We start from the raw sequence: 23814 nt of genomic DNA on the forward strand, positions 1-23814 counted from the left end.
AAAGGCCCCAAGTTAATGAGGCGTGCGCCGGCAGCGGAGCGCCTTTCCGAGCTGGGCTTTCCCCCGCGGTGCGGGCGCCAGGAGCCGCCTTTTCCGCTGGGTGTCACTTGGGGGTGGGGGGGATGGCCCATTCAAAAGCGCCGCGAGGGGGCCCGGCCAGTGCCCTTCAGTGAGCGCTCGCAAGAGGACGGCAGAGGCCCGGAGGCTCGCAGCTCCGGGATCTTGTGGCGCATCAGGACGCGGCTGCCCGCTTGCCCGGACCCCGAGCCGCCGCCGCCGCTCTGCTTCCTGCGTGTTAGCCTCCTCTGCGCGCTCCGGGCGGGCGGCCGCGGGAGCCGCTGGGGCGAGGACGGCGCGCGGCTGCTGCTGCTGCCCCCGGCCCGGGCGGCTGGAAGTGGAGAGGCCGAACCGAGCGGCGCCCCTCCTTATGCCGGGAGGATGTTGGAGAGCAGTGGCTGCAAAGCGCTGAAGGAGGGTGTGTTGGAGAAGCGCAGCGACGGGTTGCTGCAGCTCTGGAAGAAAAAGTGCTGCATCCTTACTGAGGAGGGGCTGCTGCTTATCCCGCCCAAGCAGCTGCAACACCAGCAGCAGCAGCAGCAGCAGCAGCAGCAACAGCCTGGGCAGGGGCCGGCCGAACCGTCCCAACCGGGAGGGCCAGCCGTGGCCAGCCTCGAGCCGCCGGTCAAGCTCAAGGAATTGCACTTTTCCAACATGAAGACTGTGGACTGCGTGGAGCGCAAGGGCAAGTATATGTACTTCACTGTGGTGATGGCCGAGGGCAAGGAGATCGACTTTCGGTGCCCGCAGGACCAGGGCTGGAACGCCGAGATCACGCTGCAGATGGTGCAGTACAAGAATCGTCAGGCTATCCTGGCGGTCAAGTCCACGCGGCAGAAGCAGCAGCACCTGGTCCAGCAGCAGCCCCCGCAGCCGCAGCTTCAACCCCAAGCCCAGCCTCAACCCCAGCCTCAGCCTCAGCTTCAGCCCCAGTCACAGTCTCAGCCGCAGCCCCATCCCAAGCCCCAGCCCCAGCCTCAGCAGCTCCACCCGTATCCACATCCGCACCAGCACCCGCACCCGCACCCACACCAACTACCGCACTCGCACCAACAGCCGCTCTCCCAGCCGCACGGCCACCGGCTTCTCCGCAGCACCTCCAACTCTGCCTGAAGGGGGCAGCACCCGGGCCAGACAAGGTAAGGTCCCGGGAACTCAGGCTACCGAGGGCCTTTCTGAGGAGTAGGTCTCGGGAGGCTGTTGGGAGGAGTAGGAAGCCTAATTTACGGGTGTGATGCTTGGAGGGAAAACGAGCAGTTGTTACAAGTTTCTGGAGGTGTAGAAAGAAGGGAAGCAAGCTGGAGCTAGGAGAGGCCGGGCAGACAGGGGAGGTTGGGGGAACTCGGGTTAGGCTGGGAGGCCTCGCGGACCGCCTCCCTCCCACTCTGGCCCGCGCGGGTCCGGTGGTGCGCTTCCCAGCAACGCCGCTGGCTCTGTCGGTGTCATCAGCGCCGCTCGACTGTGTCTGGACACTCGAGGGAGCGACCCCGGTGTCTTTCTGAGCACGCTTTGTCCGCCGGACTGGCCCGAAGAGAGCTGGGTTTTGGAGGCTTCTGAGCCAATGACTTAATTGTCTGTCGTTTCTTTCCAGGTTTTGAGGACTAGAGGAAGTGGGACGAGCACCTTTCTATTGTCTTCACTTGAATCGAAAACAAAAGTCTCCCCACCCCGCACCAGATCGAGTAGTATGGACATCACCCTACTGATAACTTGAGATTCCTCTTAGTTTTCTGCATACTCTTCATCACAATGCAGGAAACGGTTTCAGTCCAGAAGGCTTTATTTATGAACCTTTGAAAGGATCTTCCAGTATGGTGGACCTTCTAGGAGCAATGATGTACTGTAATTTTATTTTAATGTATTTTGATTTATGATTATTTATTAGTTTTTTTTAATGCTTATTTTAAGACATTTCTGAATGTAGGCCATTTTCCAAAAAACTTTATTTTCAAAAACCTATTCCCTAGTAAATTCTAATCTTGGAAAAGAAGAAAAAAAAGTAGAAGGGCGGTGAAGGGGAAAGCATTAAGAATTCATTATTCCTAGGGTATTTTCAGAAGGTCTGACACTTTCATTGTTATGCCAGGTGGTTGAAATTAAACTCTGTGATATTACTTACTTTTTTTGAGATTTTTTTTCCTTAGAGACATATCTTCTGTAGAATAGAAGTTTAAAAAAAGCTAAATGTTCAGAGTTGTATAACTATGAAAATCTAATTGCTTTTCTAAAAGGAAATTTATAGTAATGATATCTAATTCCAAATATTTAATAATAACCCAACTGATGGCAGGACGAGCATAGCATGAACGTATGGTAGGGCTGGGGTAGTGCAGGAAAACCTCGCTTACACCATCCGTTTGAAGGGACTAATAAGGAGATGTCTGTGATTTCTGAGTATGAATGCATTAGGCATTTCAAAAAACACAGTGGGGGGGAAAGAGAACCATTCAGCTTGTTTGAGAGAACATTTGTGCTCTTATCCACACTAGAGATTACCCTTCTCCAGGAGCTTTGCACACTCTACTTGAACCACATTTTCTGACCCTTTACTGTATTCTAGAAATATACTCTAGAATCTCATAGTTTAAAATACAGTTTGTAAATATTTCGAAGGACTAGGAGTCGCATAGCTTTTTTTGTATTCATATGAAAATAATGTTGGTCAGAGAAACTGTTTTGCTTTTTATTGCTCTGTGAGAAATTTGAGGGTTCTATGTTTTGTAGTTAGGTTAGCTAAACTCAGAAATTGAAAAAGGAAGGACTGGATAAACACTGGATTTTCAGTAAGAAAACAACCCAGTCTTGTCTTAGCAGCTACTTGTTCAGGCCTCTGAGGGGCGGGGGGGAGGGGAAGGATGTGCTTTTAAAGGTGGAACAAACCCTCTTCTGTGTCAAATCAAAAGGATGGTCAAAGTCCACAAGGGCAGATGCTACTTAAGCTTAAAAAGAACCATAGTTGATACCAAATCCTCTTGGGGCTGAAAATCACTTCCTATCTGCATGGCTTTACTCATGATCTCTGTTTTCCATTATCTGTTTCACAAAGTCCTGATCAGTATTTTTCCAGCATCCAAATTGGAATGGTTGGTATTAGGCTATTGCTAAATTAGGTAGTCAAGAAACTGGAATTTCATGCGAGAGATGTCTTTATTCTCCTTCGACCTAGAAAGGAGTTTAGATCAAATTACTTTTTAGTGCAATATTTAAATGATGAAATTTTGAGATCACAACTCTAATCTGAAAAGTTGTGGGGGACAACTAAAACTCAGACAAATGGCAAGCAAAACTTAAGGGACTCCCACTTCCAGTGGCTAAGTCACAGTTATGAAAATATGCTGCAAAGGTTAGAAACACACACACACACACACACACACACACACACACACACACACGGATGGGCACACACACATGATGGGCAGTTCCGACAGCAAATCTGAAGAGTTCTTAAGTCGAGTGTGGTTTGGCTTCTCTGGAACAATTGCTGTGCTTTTTAGATAATGTCTTCTTGTGTTATTGTTTTAATATATGCAGATCATATAACCCCTGATTAAACCATAGTTTTTTCTTTCAAGTTTTTGTGCTATTAAAAAAAGTAAAATCCATACCAAATATTTTTAAAATTAGCATTTTGTGGGCTTTTAAAAGGCATTTGTATGTTGTAAGCTGATATATAGGCTAGGTAGTATTGTTGAAAAAAATATGCCCAGGCTCCCTCCTGGCTGCTGGAATTTTTTTTCTGCCCTCCCCCCCCCCCCCCCAATGGCTGTGGTTGTTGCTGGGGCCACCAGAATCATGGTTCCTTATCATGTCTTTCCACAGCCTTTATTCCTTGGTCTGTTGTGATATTTACATTGAGTTGACCCTCTTAGGGGCGCTCTAATCTGAACCCTTCTTAGTATTTACCTGTGAAATCTCAGAAATTGGAAAGGAGAGGAATAAGTGTTTTTGTTGTTTGACCCTTTGAAATGATTATGGCTGAGTCATTTTTTTCAGAACAAACAAAACATGCTTACCAAAACTCAACAAAACAAAATATAAATGCAAATCACTTAATGTGTCAGTGGCCGAATTCTACCATATTCTGTAAGAAAATGATACAAACCACCTAAGGTATTTTGAGGCCTGACAAATCACCTTCATGGAAAAAGGTAAAAATGATAATTTCAATCCAGAAAAGGAAAAAGGAAAGGGCAGGTCCAATAGAAAATGCACCCCCTAAATAAACACAATGTAAAGAGTTGGAAAAGGAATGGACAAGGACATGAAAAGAAATGTCCCCATCTGGAAACTGAACTTTTGTCCTTGAACTTGTGTTGACACCAGGCCTCGGACACTGTTCGTTGGGACAAATGAATGAAAGAAGGAAAAAAAATATGTAACTCCCAGTATCCAGGAGGTGGCTTCTCTTGCGTCACACAGTGCTTCCTTCCCTTGCTTTCATGTTGTTCCTGAGAACAAGTACCACTGGGCAAGCTAAGCCTCAAGATGAAGCTCCTTAGACAGACTTTCTTTGCAGAAATGCACATAGATCTGCGTGTGCCCTACAGGGAGTGCTGAGGTCAGAGAGTAAATGGCTATAAAGGGCCCTTTCAAAGTGAGCATTTCCGTCATAGAGGAAGCTGGGATTCTCTCATCATGTAGAAATCAACCCGACTTTATAATTTCACTTCACGTGTTTTTTCCGATGGAGGTTAAAAACAAAAACGAAAAGCAACTCATTGCTTCAGGGAGCTCCCTTCCCCTGTAAACACCATGAGGAAGTCTGGCTTAAGCTGAAAGGCCTGCTTTAACTCTTTCCTGCTCTCATACACCAACGCTTTCTCTTAAAGGCCCCACACTTTAAATCTGACACTACATGAGTTTGTTGCCAGTGTGTGAGTTCAAGCACATTGCTTGTTTTCTGTCCCCAGGGAAAGGGACCGATTTCGCTGTCCCAGCTGGTTTTCGCTGGGCTCCAGTGTTTGCAGTGTCCTGTGCAGTGGCAGGCTGAGAAGAGGATTTGAGACTTGAGTGAGACTGGAACAATCCCATGGAGCTCAGAGCTTTGTAGGTGAAAATGGGCCCTGGAGCATTCCTTCTTCTCTTTTGTAAATGTCAAGCTAATTTGCTTTTGCTTTACCAATAAACTGCCCTCAGCCGCAGCCTGAAATTTAAACTTGGGAATTATAGAGCTCGATATTGAGTATATCAGCCATTCTTTCAAGAGAAATACACATGTTGACCTAAAGCAATCTAAGATGTATTAATTGTGGAATTCTTTCGAAGGGGTTGTAAAGATCTGTTTTCTCAATGCTTGACACAGTTCGAAGGGTGACTTTTTGATCTGCAGTGTTGAACTGCCAATCTGGATTTACGGAAGACTGGATGGCAAAAGGGTCTATGACTTTGTTGGCAGGACATTTGCCAAATGGAGGATAGAATCCAACAGGGTTTTCCTGGGAGGGCACGACTGTCCAGTGAAGGCAGCAGAAGGACTCTGGAAGCATCTGCATAAAAGCATAAAAGCTGGTGAGACCTACCAAAACCTGCTCTAAAGTGACCTGTCGGTGATCAGTTAGGCCTTGGGGAAGGTTGATAATAGGTGGTCCTTCTGGATCACTGTATTTATTTTGAGAAGAAATATAAAACTATTGTCCGTTACATTCCACCATCAGTCTTCTGCTTAAAGTTTTAGAATAAGCAAATCTCGGCTTCTAAAAACCAAGCATCACCAGGTACCAAATGCTTTAGAAAATGTCACATTTGTGAACTTAATAGTGTGGTCGTAATTTGTGTAAATATGTCTCAAATGATTTTGGAGAGATGTGATTTATTTTTCATATTTTCAAAATGCATTCCATTTCAAATAAAGTATCCATTGTGATGACCAACCTGTGCCCCTTTTGGAGGCCTTGTTCACATGGCATGTACCATATGCATTCCAGTGGGAGACAGGTTCTAAGGGCTTGGCTGTCATAAAGGCCATGGCCATTCTGGGAAGAAAAGGACCATTTTTGAGGTTGGGAATTTTTTTTAAAGGCTTATTTATTTATTTATTTGGGGGGAGGCCTTGCGGGGGTGGGGCAGAGGGAGAGACAGAATCTCAAGCAGAAACCGAGCTGAACATGGAACCCCATGTGGGGCTCGATCTCACAGCCCTAAGATCACAACCTGAGCCGAAATCAAGAGTCGGGTGCTTAACCGACTGAGCCATCCAGGCGCCCCTACCTGGGAATTTTTTATTTTTTTTAAAAGATTTTATTTACTTATTTGACAGAGAGAGACAGTGAGAGAGGGAACACAAGCAAGGGGAGTGCCAGAGGGAGAAGCAGCCTTTCTGCTGAGCAGGTAGCTGGATGTGGGGCTTGATCCCGGGCCCTGGGATCATGACCTGAGCCGAGGCAGATGCTTAATGGCTGAGCCACCCAGGCACCCCCCTACCTGGGAATTTTTAATAAGAATGTAGAAATTCACCAAGATCTTTTGGTGAAATAATCAGCTTTCAGAATGCTAATGAATTTGAGTTGAATTTTCCATAACACCCCAGAGAATGAGAAATGGTCCCTAGTGATTAGCTTGAAGGCAGTTCCCTCTGAGTTCCTGACAGATTTGAGTCCTCGGTCTCTTGAGACCCTGAAGCCTTGACTCTGAGAGAATCATTCTTCAAACAGGTTATCTATAAAGCTTCCTGTTTTGTGTTGAGAGCAGAAGAGAGACTTGATTCTTCAAAGGAAAATACTATAACTTTACTGTTACAATCTCCACTGGCGTCTAAAAGACATTCCATCTCAAAAGACTTTCAAATGGGGAATTTGAAGGCAATTTTTTTTTATCCTTTAGCAGAGTCTTACAGTGATAGCTCTCTTACTCTGTCGTCTCTTTGTTTTTTAAAGAAGAAATGAAAAATGAGAAGACAAGTTACTGCCGCTGCAAGGGGGGGGTACCGTGTGAACAGGTGGTAAAGCCGGGTTGGAAGGGCCTCAGAGTCTTAGTACATGGGTTCAAGTCTGCGTTCTGTCACTTACCAGATATGTACATCTTGCATGTCTTAACCTTTTGGAAACTCAATTTCCTTCTCTGTTAAATGGTTAATAAACATTTCTACCTTAGGGTTATTGAGAAGATTTAGTAAGTGAGCACACATCGAAGTGCTTAGAAGCTACCTGCATACAGCAGATAAACTGGCTCAAGAATCATTACAGAGGCACCTGGGTGGCGCAGTCATTAAGCATCTGCCTTCGGCTCAGGGCGTGATCCCGGCGTTATGGGATAGAGCCCCACATCAGGCTTCTCTGCTGGGAGCCTGCTTCTTCCTCTCCCACTCCCCCTGCTTGTGTTCCCTCTCTCGCTGGCTCTCTCTGTCAAATAAATAAAATCTTAAAAAAAAAAAAAAAGAATCATTACAGCCGTATGAATGTATAATAGATGGCATTTTAAAGCTATGAATTGTATTTTCCGAGATCTCAGCACTTCTTTTAAAGGGTAAGACCAGTTTGATGGCAATATCCTTGTATTGAACTTTGAAAAAGAGAAACAATCATCATTCATAGTGCTCCTATTTTCATTTGCTTATTACTTTCCAATCTTGGTCCACATGCTTATGTATTTTAAGCGAGTTACCGTTAAACAATAAAAAGACTCTTCTATGTATCCGTAGAGGCAATCACCCAGATTGCCACTTCAGGACAGGGAGGAGATTTGGATCCCCATGTATGGGAGTGTTGGTGGCTCTTGTCCTCTCAGAGAGTCCTTTCCCTGAAATTGTCCTTAGCCTTGTCTCAGGGAGAGCCACCTTGCTCTAGGATGCACCCCTCCTTGGGGATAGCCCACGGCCAGTAACTGGTCTGTGGAGAGTGGATAAAGACCAGGCCCTCTTGTGTCAATCACGACAGGTGTAAGGGACATCCCAGCTCCCAGAGCTCCCCAGAGAACTGTCTCAACAGCAAATTTGCACTGCAGTTCAGCTCCCTCTCTGACCAATCTTATTTCCCTTGTTCCCTCACAGGAAAGGTTCCCAGGAACCCTGACCCTCCTCCCCCCTTCCCACGCAAACCTCCTGCAACCAAATCAGAGTCTCAGACCTCTTTCTCAAGGAATCCTGTCTATGACTACGTCTGTGTATGAATACCTATCTAGAGAGAATGTATGAATATACATACTTATACCTCTGTATGTACACACATCTAATATTTATAAATATTTGTTTCTACCACCATGCTCTGTAGGAAGGCTGGCGGTATTGGACACAGCATATAGTATAACGGTTAAGCCTATGCTTTAGAGTAGAAGCTCTCAACCTGGAGCAGTTTTGTTCCCCAGGAGATATTTGACAATGTTTGGAGACACTTCCGGTTTTCACAGGGGGTGGGAGAGGTCAGGGATCAATATCCTACTATGCTCAGGACAGACAGACCTTCACATTATTTAGTCCAAATGGCAATAGTGCCAAAGTTGAGAAACCATGCTTTAGAGCCAGATAATCTTGTTCTTGTTAGCCGAGTTTCCTTGGGCAAGTGATGTATTTTAACTTCAGTTTTCATGTATAAAGTGCAGACAATGCTAGCACCTGTCTCATGGAATTGTGAACCCAAAACTAGGTAGTTCCATAAAGGCCTGGCGCTGTTCCCGTCACAAAGCATGCATTCAATATATGATAGCTATCATCCTAACTATTACTATTTAAAGTCTTATGGCAACATCATATCCCATTGTTTTGGGATATTCTTTCATTGATTCTCCTATTATTATCCAGTGAGTTTCTGTTTTTATGCTATTGTCAATACTGCTTCAGTAAATATCTTCACGTATGCCTCCTATTGAAAAGAGCTGGGACTTGGATTCTAGTTCTGACTCTGCTTAGTTTTGTGACATTAGGCAGTTCGTTTAATCTCTCTGAGCCTTAGTCTCCTCATTTGTAAGTGGGAATACTAGCCCGGCTCTCGAGGAGATAGTATGGACACCCCATGAAGCAGTGGTGAAATCTCCATGAGTTCAAGTCCCAGAGCTACCACTTAACTACTTACGGCAAAACACCATGCAAGTGAAAACATTGTTACTATCTGGATACTATTTTAAGAGGGATTAGATATTATATCTATATATCTATTATACCTGTAGATATCATATGTGTATATAAGACACATATGTATATTCCAATCCAAAAAAGTCAGATTTAAGAAATAGTAGGTTTTTGCAACTAAAAAAATAGCATCAAGTAATTCTGGTCTTTTTTTAAAATAGAATTTAAGCCAAATTTATATTTATATTAAAGAGGAAAGAATCATGTGAGTATAACATTACAACTGTTCGGAATTACCGACAGAGGAACACCCGAGTAATGAGCTCACTGGCCATATGAATCTATTGAACAAGGTGTTCTTCTTACTTGCTTTGCTTCTTTTTCAAAGACCTTGTTGGAAACTCTCAGCACACAGAAAGGCAAGTAAGTATCACGGTGTGAGTGTTCTAGAGCCCAGGCCTTGATCGCCTACGGAGTGAATCTGGTTATCAAAGATGGCACAGGTGGGGGCCAGAGGACTTTGGAGATTTAGACGATGTGGGTGCATTGCGGATGCGGGCAGGTCTCCGTGGTCTGAGGGTTGTTTGGCATCTGACTGTAATTTGAAGAGATTGTTAGCACCTGAGGATAGAGACTTCCACTTTGTTACCTGATGGTCACCATGAACTGCTCTGAGGTGGGGTCGATGTCAGCGTGGCTTGTTCCCTGCCAGGGCATTCTCCTGGAGCATTTGCGGTTTAGGTAGACTCCGGAAATGCAGACGGGAAAAAAGAGTCCATGCGGTTATGTTGCATTCTCTCAAACCCTGCCAGAGTCGCTTCTAATGGAGTGAGCAAACACGCACCGCCGTCCTGTAAGACCAGACATCCTGATGAATGAGTATTGACTGTTGGACAGAAAGAAACAGGAAATGACTCTTGAAGAGTCTCCACGGTTTAATTATGTCATTGTCCTCTGCCGGCTCTCTCCCGACGCCGATCGTTCACACAGGTCAGTTATTTTGCAATTATTCTGAGCTCTGCTGGAGCAAATTCTACCAAGTACTGCAGCTAACCCCGTCAGGGCTGACTCATCACCTCAAAAGCGCAGGGCGGCTTTGTGACTAATCATGGTCAAAGAAGCCAAACTTGTAATAATTTTAGGCATATTCGCTTTCTGGTTTTTCGCTGTCGAAGTAATAACCATTTCTACAAAACTTGGCTGCAGTTTGTAAACATGCACTTGAATGATCCTTCTAAGTAACACCCAATACGTATTCGTGTGTGTGTTCACTTCTCTTGCTAGTAACTTTCATGGCTAATGAAGACGGGTCGGTCAGTTTTTTGTTGCAGAACGTGACCTCCGAAGGGTTTGAAAAGGCATTGGGCAGAGCTGGCTTCCTCGGAGCCCTGAGCGTCCTGCTTGGAGGGTTAGTCCCACCCTGCCCAGACTCCTATTACAAAGCCGCGGTCTGTGGTGGTGCCAGGGCCCTCTGCAATTTCCTGTTGTCATGTTTCAGCACCACCACTGGAGGGAATGGCTACATCTCAGTGGGAGAATAATTCAGTAACTTTATCCTTAGTCCCTGACAACAAAGGAGACTCTTAAGGTAGATGTCAGAATATGAGTTGTGTTTGCAGGTGTGAAAGTGAATCTGATCCTTCCACAATGCACAGGCTCACTATTCAATAATTGTAATTATTGCCAGAAGTTCTAATTAAGTCCCCGATGCCTATAAAAAGTGCCAGGTAGCTACTGGGAGACCTGAGCTGCGAGATCGTCTCAACAGCTAGTGGACCCTTCTTTGTAGTTGCCTTCTATAAAATGATAGGCAATAATACCTCTCTTCTTCTTGCATAAATGGTGAGTTTGAGACCAGAGTTGAAAATGGAATTTTAGGAGTTTAGACAAAGTCTCCTTCATCCTTCCCCTTTTCATGGAAGAAGAAAATGAAGCTGGGCGGGGGTGGGGAAGTAGGGGAGTAGAGGGGAATGGGGGGGGCAAAGACCTGCCATGGTCACACAGCGAGTTAAAGTCGATTACCAGATTAGAACCTGAATCCAGCTTTCATGATTCTTTTTTTTTTTTTTAAGATTTTTATTTATTTATTTGACAGAGCTAGAGACAGCCAGTGAGAGAGGGAACACAAGCAGAGGGAGTGGGAGAGGAAGAAGCAGGCTCATAGCGGAGGAGCCTGATGTGGGGCTTGATCCCATAACGCCAGGATCACGCCCTGAGCCGAAGGCAGACGCCCAACCGCTGTGCCACCCAGGCGCCCCTAGCTTTCATGATTCTTAATTAATGTTTTTCCCACTGAACCACTACTTTGTGAGGTATGGAAGATAATTTACATAAATTCAAGGTGTTGCTGTTCTTGCAGATAATTACTTGAAGAATTCAGACATTACAACTTTCCCCCCAAAAGTATACATTTTTATTTAAATTATATAAACCATCTTAAGGAGTTTATAGACTTTGAAAATAAACCATTTACTTTAATTCAATTCCACAAGTTTAAAAAGTGAGTTGTAACTTAGAACTTTCAAATATAATCCGTGTGTGGGTTAACAGAAACTTTAAGCAAGAGGAAAATTCACAAAAGAACGCAGATATGTATTTTGCAAAGGACATATTTTAAAGTATGGGTGGTTGGGATATATATATGTATATATATATATATATTTAATTTATTGAAAATCATTTATTTAGGAATTGGGTTAAAAAGCTGTTGGGAATTTATCATATGACTTCTAAAATATTCAGGGAATGTTTCTAGTGTTACTAGTCACCATTGAGGTCTTGGGATTATCTTTGAAGCTGAGAATGTTGAAGTGATTTAAATGTTTATACAGTTACTTGAAGAGGTAGCTGACTGGCTTTTCTAGCCTCTCTGTGTAGGTGTCAGGAGAAATACTCCCTGAAAAGAGTTTGTGGAAGGTGATGGACCCATGGGCATCCATGAAATCCTAATAGGTGGGATGGTAAAACTTGTTGCTGCCCTTTTAGGAAATTAGGGGAACATAATCCACATGGCTACAAATTCAATCATAAATAACAGTTTTTGACCTACCTAGGACATTAAATGCCCAAACTAGACAACTTGGAGATTTCAGAACGCCTACCTTTTAATGAGAGGGGAGGGGAGAAAGAAGAGTGATATTTAACGATGTTTAACGAGTGTGTATACTCCAGCATCCGGTGAACAGGTTTTTGATTCAAAAATTATTATGCACCGCGGGTGACGCCATTATTCCCTCTTACATAAAATGACCTTTTACAGGGCTTCATTCATAGCACTTGGCTCCCTCCCGGAGTCACAGCGCTTGTCACAAGGCAGCGGGCTGCCTGCTTGTCCTTCTGCAAGTGATGACTGGAAGGGCTTGATAGGAAGGATGCTGACAGCCTCTCTCTGACGGCAGATTGTCAGCATTCTTGACCCGGGCACTTCAAGAGCCTGGGAAAACACTTTGATTTCCATGCGGCTTTAAAAAACAAGATCCAGTTGAACTGAGTGACTGTGTAACATAGGTCCACAGAGCAGTTTTTGTAGGATTAGGCCCTCGGTGCCCCTAAACAAATTCAGGACGGTATCGGTGTCATAATCAGGGGATCCTCTTATTTGTGCACGTTTAACTTAACATAGAAAATCAATATTCTTACTTCGAATTATTGCACAGCAATTAACATGCAGAACAGGGACAAGAGACAAAGAATGTATGCGAATTAGAAGTATGGAAAGAATCGGGTGTGAAATGGGGGGTGTGTGAGTTGTAAGGGTGACACAGACAGGCGCAGGGAGTGAAGAGGTCTTGCAAGAGAATGGAGGGCAAAGGAACGTATTTTTCGAAAGACTTCCTCAATTCATACTTTCCTCAAGTACCAATGAATATTTCCCTTTTTCTCAGGATGTAAAGTTCCTACAGACCTTTAAGGGTTTGATTTGTTTCTAACAAGGGATTATGAACATTTAAAAAAACTTTTTAAAAAATTAATTAATTTATTTATTTATTTTTGAGAGACAGAGAGAGAGAGAGAGGAAGCACAAGTGGGTGGGGGGAGGCAGAGGGAGAAGGAGACTCCCTGCTGAGCAAGGAGCCCCATACAGAACTCGATTCCAGGACCCCAGGATCATGACCTGAGCTGAAGGCAGACGCTTAACCGACTGAGCCACCCAGGTGCTCTGAACATCATTTTTTTAAAAAATAGAGATTATTTTGGAGAAAAAGGGAAATGACGAATTAAGATTTCTTCTCTTTGGGGCGCCTGGGTGGCACAGCGGTTGGGCGTCTGCCTTCGGCTCAGGGCGTGATCCGGCGTTATGGGATCGAGCCCCACATCAGGCTCCTCTGCTATGAGCCTGCTTCTTCCTCTCCCACTCCCTCTGCTTGTGTTCCCTCTCTCGCTGGCTGTCTCTATCTCTGTCAAATAAATAAATAAAATCTTAAAAAAAAAAAAAAGATTTCTTCTCTTTTGAAAACTGTTTCTCCTCTAAATGAGAACAAAAGGGAAGTAAATGCAGAATAAAGGGGAACTTCCGTGCGTATTATATAGGCTCAGATCTTTTAAGAAACAGTTTCTGTAATTAGGCTTGAGTTTGAAAAGCTGACATGAGACTTGACTACAGGAAGGGGTGAAGGCAATCCTGTCTGTCCCACAGCATCGATACCAGCTGTTGATTCAGACAAGGTTCAGAGAGTGCTTCCCCTGTGCCAAGATCACAGTGAGCGCTCAGTAAGGACTAGCTATAATAGTAACGATGAGACTGCTGGACGCGGGCAGATCTTTGTGGGGTCTGGCGGGCAGACTTGCCATGATTTTTTGCACTTTTTTTTTTTTTAATAATGTTTTGTTAATAGCACACCTTAGCAAAACTGGTTGCTAATTCACACATACATAAGACACCTACTTTAAAACAAGAATTAGGGAATGCAGACACCTGTATCAAAATTGGAATGGTTTCTCCAGGTTTTGTTAACAATGGTGGATAAGCCTGATTCTACTCTAGCCGATTTAGCTAAAAAATAAACTTAGACTTATTTTTTCTATAAGTAGAAGATGTCTTTAAGAAAATTTATGTACAGGGAGTGGTGGCAGGGCCTACAGGGGATACAAATAGAAATAAACTAGAAAGTTTGCTCTCAAGAAATTTACAGCTGAAGCCCAGGGAAGATAAGACACAATACCCTTGGTGATCTAGCACTAATTGTAGTTAATAGAGTATTAGTAATAGCAGCAGAGCAACGAACATTTATTGGGTAATTAGTAAGTGCCAGGCCCTACACTACATGTTTTATAGGAATTATCTTACTTGCTTAGTATAGAGATCTTTGATGTAGGTACTTCAATCAGCATTAGATTTGATGGTATTTAACAAGTAGCTCCAAATAAGCATATTAACATAGAGATTTTCTTCTCCTTTATGTAAAGAAGTCCGGAGGTGGGCCGTTTAGGGTGGGTGCAGTGACTTCCTGGTCATCATGGAATCGGGTCCTTTTATTTTTCTCTTCCACTGCCCAGTTGGTACAGGGCGTATATCCTCATGATCCATGGTGGTTGCTGAGGTTCTAGACATTTATCTGAGTCCTGGACAAGAAGAAAGAGAAATTGGGAGCAGATCAAAAGGAACACTTTCCAGATAAATATTTCTTTTTTAGAGAAATTTTTGAATTCCCATAGGATGACTCTCGCTTACATCTTATTTTCCATCCGAAGTTGCAAGGAAGGCCGGCAAGGCACATTGCCATCCCCACTAACATCAGGGTTCTGTCAGCAAAAAGAGGGGCAAGAACGATTTGGGGGAAGAGAGCTAGCAGGCTCAGTTAGGGTTCTAGTCACCCTCCAGTTAGCAGTTGAGAAATGGAGGGTTAGGAGTTGAAGACCTTTGCCAGCAAACAGTGGGACCAGGATTGTCATTCAGGCATCTAACTCTGTGGCCTTTGTATTTAACCCCTATGCGAGCCATGGCCATGTATTGGGGTGAAAATACAAGGCAGACTTCTCACAGATATCAGGGGATGCTTAGAAACACTAACCTACAGTCTTTTAGTATTGTCACAATTCTTACCAAGGTCTTACATGTTCCTTTCAAATATGGTAGTGTTGTAATGATGCTCAATTGGTTCTTTTTTTGTTTTTTTAAAGATTTTTATTTATTCATTTGTCAGAGAGAGAGAGGGAGAGAGCACAAGCAGGGGGAGCAGCAGGCAGAGGGAGATGCAGGCTCCCCGCTGAGTAAGGAGCCCCATGCAGGACTCGAGCACAGGACCCTGGGATCATGACCTGAGTCGAAGGCAGATGCTTAACTGACTGAGCCACCCAGGCACCCCTCAATTGGTTTTTTTTTTACATTTGAACAATTTAGAACACAACTGATTTTTAAGACAAAAGATGAGGTTACTTTCATGCCTTTGTGTCAGACATAGGAGAGCTACAAGACAGATGGAAGGTTCTCAGAGGAATCCGGGGGCTGAAGCTGGGTCTCCATGGGTGGTGCTTGGGGGTTTTACGGCAGCCAGCCCTCGTAGAGACCTCATGTCTGCCCACATGTGTAGGTTCCACGGCAAGATCCTAATCAGGGAAACAGAAGAAGAAATGAATGATTTTCATTCATGCTCAACAAGAGGAGCACGCTAAGTGTTTATTATATGCGGAAAGCTTCTTATTCCTTCAAGGGTCAGCAGAGTAGTGCAAAGAATCCTGGAGTCTAGACTTGGCTTTGCTGCTAATGAGCTGTGTGATCTTAAGCAAATGACTTCACCTAAAGTTATGTCTTCGATTGTTCCCTTTCAATGATAATATTTTACAATTTTTAGTTATTTCTAGACTCAACTGCCTTTTTTTTTTTTTTTTGAAAAGAGTACAAACTTTTAATTTGGAGGACCTGGGTTCTACTCCTAGCTCTGCCTCTCCTAAGCTGTGTGACTTTGCATGAGTCACCTCACATTCCGGAACTTCAGTTTCCTCACCTGTAAAATGAGAATAATGAAACCTGCTCCATAGAGCTATTGTGAAGATTAAAATAAATAATATTTGTGAAGGTGCTTTGTGTATTAGTACATGATCAGTCAATGCAATCAGTATGTTATTAACCCGATGTAGCACTTCTTTTTTTAATACTTAATGCATTCTATCTATTTTATATCCAATTAAGAGAAAGAGAGAGGTTGATAGATATTTTATGTCATCTCTGTCTGCATTGGGAAAGCAGGAAAGGAAGGCATTTCTAGCTTATACCCATAGGTCAATATATGGTCTCTTCTGTTCACCTAGTTAAGTTTAGATACAACACCAAAGACCTCTTTCCCTGCTGGGAAGCCTGTGTCTGTTCAGGCAAAACATCTCCGAAGAGCTTGTCTCCAGTGTGTGCTAAAGAGCTTCCCCGTCTCATGACCTCTTTATTTCCATCCATGGGAGCCACAGACAGTGAAAATCTCCATCAGCTCACAAGACCATCTGTCTGGATTCTGTGCTTTCCCCTCATCCTTCCTTTAGGAAAAAGAAGGATCTACAACAAGACACGCTTACTTGTAGGGTTTTGTTTTTGTTGTTTCGACAGTCCCATATGCCTTCAACTCAACCTCCTTCAGCTCCTATCCAGTGAAAACCCAACCGTACAGTGAGAACTGCTGACCAGAATGATGGCAGCCGCTATGTGACCCAAGTGCCTGGTTATTCCCTAGAACTGGAATCAGTGTTAACATGATCTAGAATTATTTTCTACATGCCGGCCTGAAAAGAAAATGGGTACTTCTGAAAGACTTGGTTTAGGTGGAAAATTTATTTGAACTGAACCCTCTATTACCTGAACACTCCAGTGAGCAGTGTTTACCTTTAATAATGTAACCAGAGACAATAATGATTGAGGAAATACTAAAGATGTAATAAGAGTAGTTACTATTTTGTTCCAGCACTTGCTTTATGACGCATCCTTTATCTTAACAGTGCTACTAGGTAGGTACTGTTATCTCTCCCTTTTTCTGATAAGAAAATAGAAGCTTACAGAAGTTAAATAAGTTCCCAGGATCAGAAGAAATGACACAGATCTGGGAGACTCCAGAGGCCCTGTTCCTTCCACAATGGGAGGCAGACTTCCAGCCCTTCAGACTTAGCAGGAATGGGGGACCCCAAACACAGCTGAGCTCACCTTTTCCTGGGGAGAGGGGGCCTTGGCAGAGGGCAGCTGCGAGGCCAGTTTGACTTTCCAGAGAAGAGTGTGGTGCCAGAGGCCATCACACAGCCTGCAGATTCTCTTCCCAGACCACCCTGCCAAGCAGTCTGCGAGCTTTGAAGTTATCATTTTATTTCTGGAGGATGGGGTTGTGGATCAAGGGGAAAAAACATAAAGACTAGTATCATTTAGCATTTATTTAAAAAAATAAATACACACATGCCTTTATAAGGAATGGAATGGAAGCCTTGTCTCCCAACTGCAATGACAGGATGACTTCCTGGGGAATTAATGGGAACATCTTGTCATTGCAGAGACCACCCCCGCCACCCCCCCCCACCACCACCACCTTGCCAAGACCGAACCCTTGGCCTTATCCAAGGAAGACACATAAATCACAGTGAAGGGGAAGGTTGGTGGAGGACTGTCCAGCCAGTGGGGTGAGGACACCTGCACAAAACACAAGTGGAAAAGAGACAGGGGGATGGGGACTCAAGACCTGGCCCACTCACCGTACTTCCTTCTTCCTGTTCTCACCATTTTTTAGTAATTTATCAAATTTGGCCCCTTCTGACCCTCTTGCTTCTCCCCTTTCTAAGAAACATAAGCATTTTGAGGGGTTTGTGGTATCACAGAAACGATGCTGTCCTAAGGTTGGCCTGCAGCTCCTCCTTCCCTGGCTCTTTCATCTGACTGCATCCCACGGCCACGGGTGTTCCGGCCAGGACAATACAACATGAGACCCCTTACGTCGGTTTCTTCCAGCTCCTTCATCATTTCTGGGGGACCCAGGCTGAATCCGCAGGGCCCCAGGAAGTGAAGGCGGAGCTACCCCCCCCCCCCCAGCAGGTGGGGCTGAGGCTCAGTGTGGGAGCACAGAGGGAGGAGCTGCCCCTGACCTTCTCCTCCCAGCTTTGTGTCTCAGTTGCCTTTAGAGCGTCTGCAGAGCCCCAGAGCAGAGATGCCTCCCTCAGTCTGCAGAGCAAGGGCTCAGGAAAAGCTGTGGAATCCAGGCTTGCTATCCGGTGTGAGAGGCACCTCCTTGTTATAAGGGGCCCCCTCTCTCTCCCACTGGGAGCAAGTGTGAGTGTGTGGAAGACATTTTCCTAGGATGACTAGTTTTCCAAGGAATGTGGAAGTTACAGAGAGGGCAGACATGTAAACAGCAAACAACTTTCCTAGGAAGCAGAAAGGGAAGAGATTTTGAGTGCAGATGCAAATTCTAGCCCTTACAAAGAGAAAATTAAGGGTGAATAGCCTGGAAGCGTAATGAGGCTCTCACATTTTTACCTGATTCCATCCGATTCCTTCTACAGCAGGTGATGATGTTGCCCAGTAGTGAACTTCTTTCCAAGAGTTGCATTTCTGTACTCCCCACTCTACCCCCACCTTGGTCTGCAACCGCATCCCTCCAGTGCCCCTGCACTTGACATCTGGGCAGTCTGCCTACTCTGTGGATGGGGACCTTCCCTTTTGACTCCTGCCCACAGTCTGTGCCTCCCCCCGCCCACTCCTTTCCACACGATCTGCTCTCAGTGCGCATCTGACCACTTAACATGAGGGTGCTCACAGTACTTTCTAGAAGGAGGCTTCTCTCATGGAGTGCACGGGCCCTGAGAGGGTTAGGATCCCAGGAAAGGAGAAGCTCCAGTTTCCCTGGTGGTGAGCACATGCAGTCAAAGTGTATGATAGCACATCACCAATGAAGGAGAGAAGCTGGAGATGGAAATGGGGCTCGGTGGAGGATCAGAATTACAGATGGCAGAGGAAAGAGTGAGGCCTTGTGGGAACCCACAGGTGGGAGTAAGCATGCATGGCACAAAGGGGAAAAGAGCTGAGCCAGTCTCCATTAGTATTATAGTCTTGTTAAGGATTCCTAATGTCCCCAGACCCCTGATCATGGAGATAAATGCATGGGCAATGCTGACAGTGGTACTTGGTTGGACCCCCACCTGTTCACCTTTGCCTCCTCCCCTTTTTCCCTAGAATGTATAGACAGGCTGCTGGATACTTGGTGTTGACCATTCAGTCAAAGCTATTATCAGCGTGACTGCTGCCATGTCCTCTTTCATGGCTGTCTTGGGTTTGTCCCTGCAGTGACCACAGGACCTTTTAAGGTCTTGGAGTTGAGTCTGGCTCTTTCAATTTACACTGTCATCCACTGAGGAACTTTGAGAGGCCTCCCTGGTCTGTGCCAGATGTCATTTGTGACCCCCTTGTGTGTGATATTGAAGAGTGTCCAGCAGCGGAGGTCCCCACACAGGACCTGCCCTTAGCTGCCTTCCTCCTGGGTGGTCCCCAATCATCAGTTCATCTCTCTTACCTCCCCACTGCTTTTCCAGGAAATCAAGGCAGCATTTGCTCAGGAGTGTTAATCCCAGTCTACCAGGTGTCTACCGTCAAGACCAAAGTCCCTTTGCTGTTTTTTTCTGGGAGGCTTAGGGCTTCCTCACACAGATAGAGAGACCCTGGTAGCCTGTCCCATTTCACAGTTTCCAAAATAAGCATATAAATTAGTACCCCACAGTGACATATAATTTCAAAAGTAGCAAAATCGTTCTTCATGGACAGACTTGTAGAGACCAGGCCAGACTTGTGTTTTTAAGCAAAAACAGAGACTATTTCAATGAGGTCTTATTAGGCCCTGAGCTATTTTTGAGGTTGAGTGCTGGGAATCCTTTTGACTAATACAAGGCAGAATCCCTTTGGGCACATTGGACCACCCCCAGAGATACAAACGATTGCAGAGGCATTCCAAAGAGAGGCTGGGAAAAACCTGACAGGAAGTATTCCCAGAACACTCTACTCCCCAAGTCCCTGTTGGCTAATGACTAGGGCATAACTGTAAACACAGCAGAAGAGCTTCAAAGAAGAGCGATTTGTGTATGTGAACCTCAGCGACTCGGCAAACAGAAAAAAATGCCCTCCTGGCTTTTGCCAACTCATAGCACCCCATATGCCGGGGCATTCTGACTTTCACCAAGCAAACACGCATGTCTATTACCCACACCATGTCCAGCCCCTCAAACACAGCCTCCCCAGTGGGCTCCATCTTTCAGCCAGATTTTCCTGGCATTGGGAAGAAGAATGATGGCTGAGACAGGAGAAGAGGGGAAGAGGAGGCCAAGATGGCGGGTTACTGGATCTCATCTGATGTCCACACAGGATGGGTTTCTGGTGATTATGGTTTTGACACACATGACCTTGCAGATCTCCCAGTTAATCCTGCTGAGCACGGCCTGGCCTCCCAGAGCAAGGCCTACCTGCGCTTCAGATTTAGATAAGCCAAGAGCCAAAACTCAGCTCCGTCGCTCAGTAGACTTGATAGCTTACCGGACCTGTTTTCTCATCTGAACAATGGGACTGATAATGCCTGATCCATGGGTAGGATAATTTCATTTTGAAATTATAAATAAATATATTTTAGTGCTTGGCATACAGGAGATAAATATTGCTATTGTTATTACCCTTCTAGTACTTCCACAAGTATTATAAAGTAGTGACTGGTCAGTGAGTGCTTATCATAGGCTGGGGATTGGATTAAAGATTGTAAATACACCCATTTTGTGATCACCCTTGTATTATAAAAATTTTTTTTTCAAACCATGATTCTTAATACAGTGGAGTGCTGCTATATGTCGGTTTAGTTAAATAAGAATCTCAGCCAGAAAAGGGAGGTTTGAATAGAATGACATTTCTGTTCGCATCTGTTTACTTGAAATTCACTCATATTTCACAAGTGATCTCTATTTGTACCAAGAAACGATATCATATTTCAGCAAGCGTTGATCCGGACTGTTCCTAAACTTCTACATGATGTTAAGAATTGGGACATTTGGCTCCATAGGCTAGATTAAAGACCTAGAGGTAAAAGGATAAACAACAACACCCCCCCCCAAACCCTCTACTTTTAGTTAAACAGTCAGTTAATTGAAACCTAGCTATTAGGTATCAACTGTTTTAATTATTTTACTATCTGACATTATCTTCCTCGACTCTGCGTCTGTACAGATACAACATTTTTATGCCACCTGCCACTTCTCCAAATTTTCTGGGCTCTTTCATAAGCGGACAGGAAACATTTGCTGTCCTGGACCATGTCTGTAAAGAGTCTAAAATCATTAGCTTGTGATACGTCATGTGCCAACACATTTTGTTCGGCAGGAGTCAATAGCTTTGGTGACTCTCACGCTGAGTGCCCCCCTCTAACTGAGAAGTGCAAAGGCGCCCAGTTAAATAAAAACCTCCCAGTGGGGTGTGGAGGGCTGTTCTGTGCAGAGCAAACTCACGGCTCCACCCCCACTTTCCCGCAGGTGTCTGCTAAGGACTGTTTGCCCTGTGCCTCCCCTGCGATAGAAAGGTTTGGTTTTGTTTTTAAGTCATTCGATCTGTCTAGCAGGTCGAGGTGATCTACTTTTCCTGGGATACGCATCGAAGGTTTAATACATTTTTCTCTGACCTATAGTCATTGGATGAAGGCTACAAGCAGTGGGGGGGGGGGGGAACATGAAGGAAGGGTCATTGATCCGTTCCTGGAGCCTGACTGCGGTAGGATGCTTCCTGTCTCGTACCTCTTTCGATTCCCACAGTAAACTGTACATTAGTTCTTGTTATCTGAACTTCACTGGTGAGGAAGCAGAGAGGTCAAGGAACTTGCCACCAACACATAGTAGCACCACCAGGATTCAAACCAGGGTCTTTCCAATATTCACTCTGGTATCCCAGACGAATGGCACATTCAGAATAACTGGGATATCGGCGGTAAGAACACGTACTTCGTCGTGAGAGTTCACGGATTCCAGCTCCAGCTCCCCCATTGCGTGATCCTGGGCGATCTCATGCCTCTATAACTCAGCTTCTCGTCCAGAAAAAGGGAAAATGAGAATAATAATAGTAGTAGTAATGCCTACCTCAAAGATCTGCAGCGAGGATTAAATGAGGAGGTGCCCACAAAGCCTCAGCACCCGGCAGAGCCTTAAAACGTACCGCCTGTTACTCGCGCTCTTTTTACTGATGAAGGACATCGTAAGGTTTATTGAGAAGGATAGCACAACAGTGGCTTTTCCTGGCATCTTGTCAGAACCTTCATTACCAGGGGTAGGATAAGAGAGGCGGTAATAATACGTAATTTAGGATGACAGAAGTAAGGGCTAGTGAGACTTTCAGTACGAACTGGGGGGAGTTTGAGTGCGGTGAAAACCCAAAATCTGTGCCTGAGCCTTGAGCAGCTGGACTGATGTGAGGCCCAGGGGGACGGAGGAAGGAGCCCTGCTCTGCTTCTACCAGCAAAGGGAACGGAGGGAGAATTCCTATTCTGGCTGCCTCTGAAGGACTTATTGACAAGGACTAGTGGCTTTTGTCACCACTTACCCCAAGGTGCAGTCCCTTGTAGCTATTTCTTTTTCTAAAAGATTTTATTTGTCGGAGAGAGAGAGCACAAGCAGGGGGAGCAGCAGGCAGAGGGAGAAGCAGGCTCCCCGCTGAGCAAGGAGCCAGATGCAGGACTCGATCCCCGGACCCCAGAATCACGACCTGAGCCGAAAGGCTCAACCAACTGAGCAACCCAGGCGTTCCCCTTGTAGCAATTTCTGAGCCAATCCTTGGGAAACTGGGGGTGGATGGTGGCGGCAATGGGGTGTGTGTGCGTGTGCTGTTTGTGTGTACTTGAACACATATGTTTGTATGTGTGTGTGCATGTGTGTTTGAGAATACTCAAGAAACAAGAACCCACCGTTATGTGATTCTAGTCCATCATCTCTCCCCCTTTCATTTCTTCATTCAATACATATTAAATAAATATTGAATAAGGATTATTCAATATTTCATTATTTCATTTACTCAACAACTATTTATTGAATATTTCCTACTTGCCAGGAACTTTGATAAGGTCTGTGTTAAAAACTTGAGTAAGACACAATTCTCTGTTCCAAATGAACTCACTGATAAAGACAGACGGATAGATAGATGATAGATAGATGTGTGTGTGTGTGTGTGTGTGTGTGTGCGTGCCTGTCACTGGAGGAGTCTGGCAGAGGTGTTTCAGATGATCAGTTTTCTACCTGTCAGGAGAGAACATGAAATTCGGTTAATAGCAAACCATGGATTTTGCCCCCAAATTAGATTTAGACGAACACCTTATAAAATACAAATGCTGTTGAAGTAACGGGTTGAAATGCATTCAGGTTCCTGTGTATGTAGTCAGTGTGCCTGACAATGACTGACTCGAATCCATCTGATTTAAATATAGGACAGGGGTGTGGATATGGGTGGAGGCCAGAGTGGAAGACAGACCTCCCGCTTGTCTTGTATGGTGTCAGTTCACCCTTGGGAGGGCAGCTCCTGGGGGACACTTTTCTTCTGCTTGTCTCTATATAATATCCTTTTGTGGTGTTGGCACTAATTTCCTTCAAGTAAAAAAGACATGCAATTTGCTATAAAGTAGTTTTTAAGGATTTGTTAATCAAGCCATCACTCTATTAATCTGTTGCCGAGGAGCGCTCCCGTCTCAGTCACAGCCTTTCCCCCGGGAGAAAGCGAATAAGAAGCCCCAGAACCTCTCAGACAGTGTAACATGTGTGGGATTTGCCCGGGTTGGTGAAATTCAAGCTTGCTA

General features: G+C 44.8%; 1 protein-coding gene across 1 annotated transcript; it reads left to right on the forward strand.

Annotated features, from left to right (window-relative positions):
- On the forward strand, positions 1-5923 carry PHLDA1 (pleckstrin homology like domain family A member 1). Its single transcript, XM_026500003.4, has 2 exons — positions 1-1196; positions 1649-5923. Exon 1 carries the CDS (start codon positions 16-18, stop codon positions 1168-1170), a length of 1155 nt encoding a protein of 384 aa, XP_026355788.2. The 5' UTR covers positions 1-15; the 3' UTR covers positions 1171-1196; positions 1649-5923.
- The last annotated feature ends 17891 nt before the right edge of the window (positions 5924-23814 follow it).

This window comes from Ursus arctos, unplaced genomic scaffold, assembly GCF_023065955.2.
Source record: "Ursus arctos isolate Adak ecotype North America unplaced genomic scaffold, UrsArc2.0 scaffold_21, whole genome shotgun sequence".
In the NCBI taxonomy this organism is placed as follows: domain Eukaryota; kingdom Metazoa; phylum Chordata; class Mammalia; order Carnivora; family Ursidae; genus Ursus; species Ursus arctos.

Bases quoted from the DNA above. Each gene is read 5' to 3' on its own strand.
- PHLDA1 (XM_026500003.4), top strand. From the start codon at position 16: ATGAGGCGTGCGCCGGCAGCGGAGCGCCTTTCCGAGCTGGGCTTTCCC.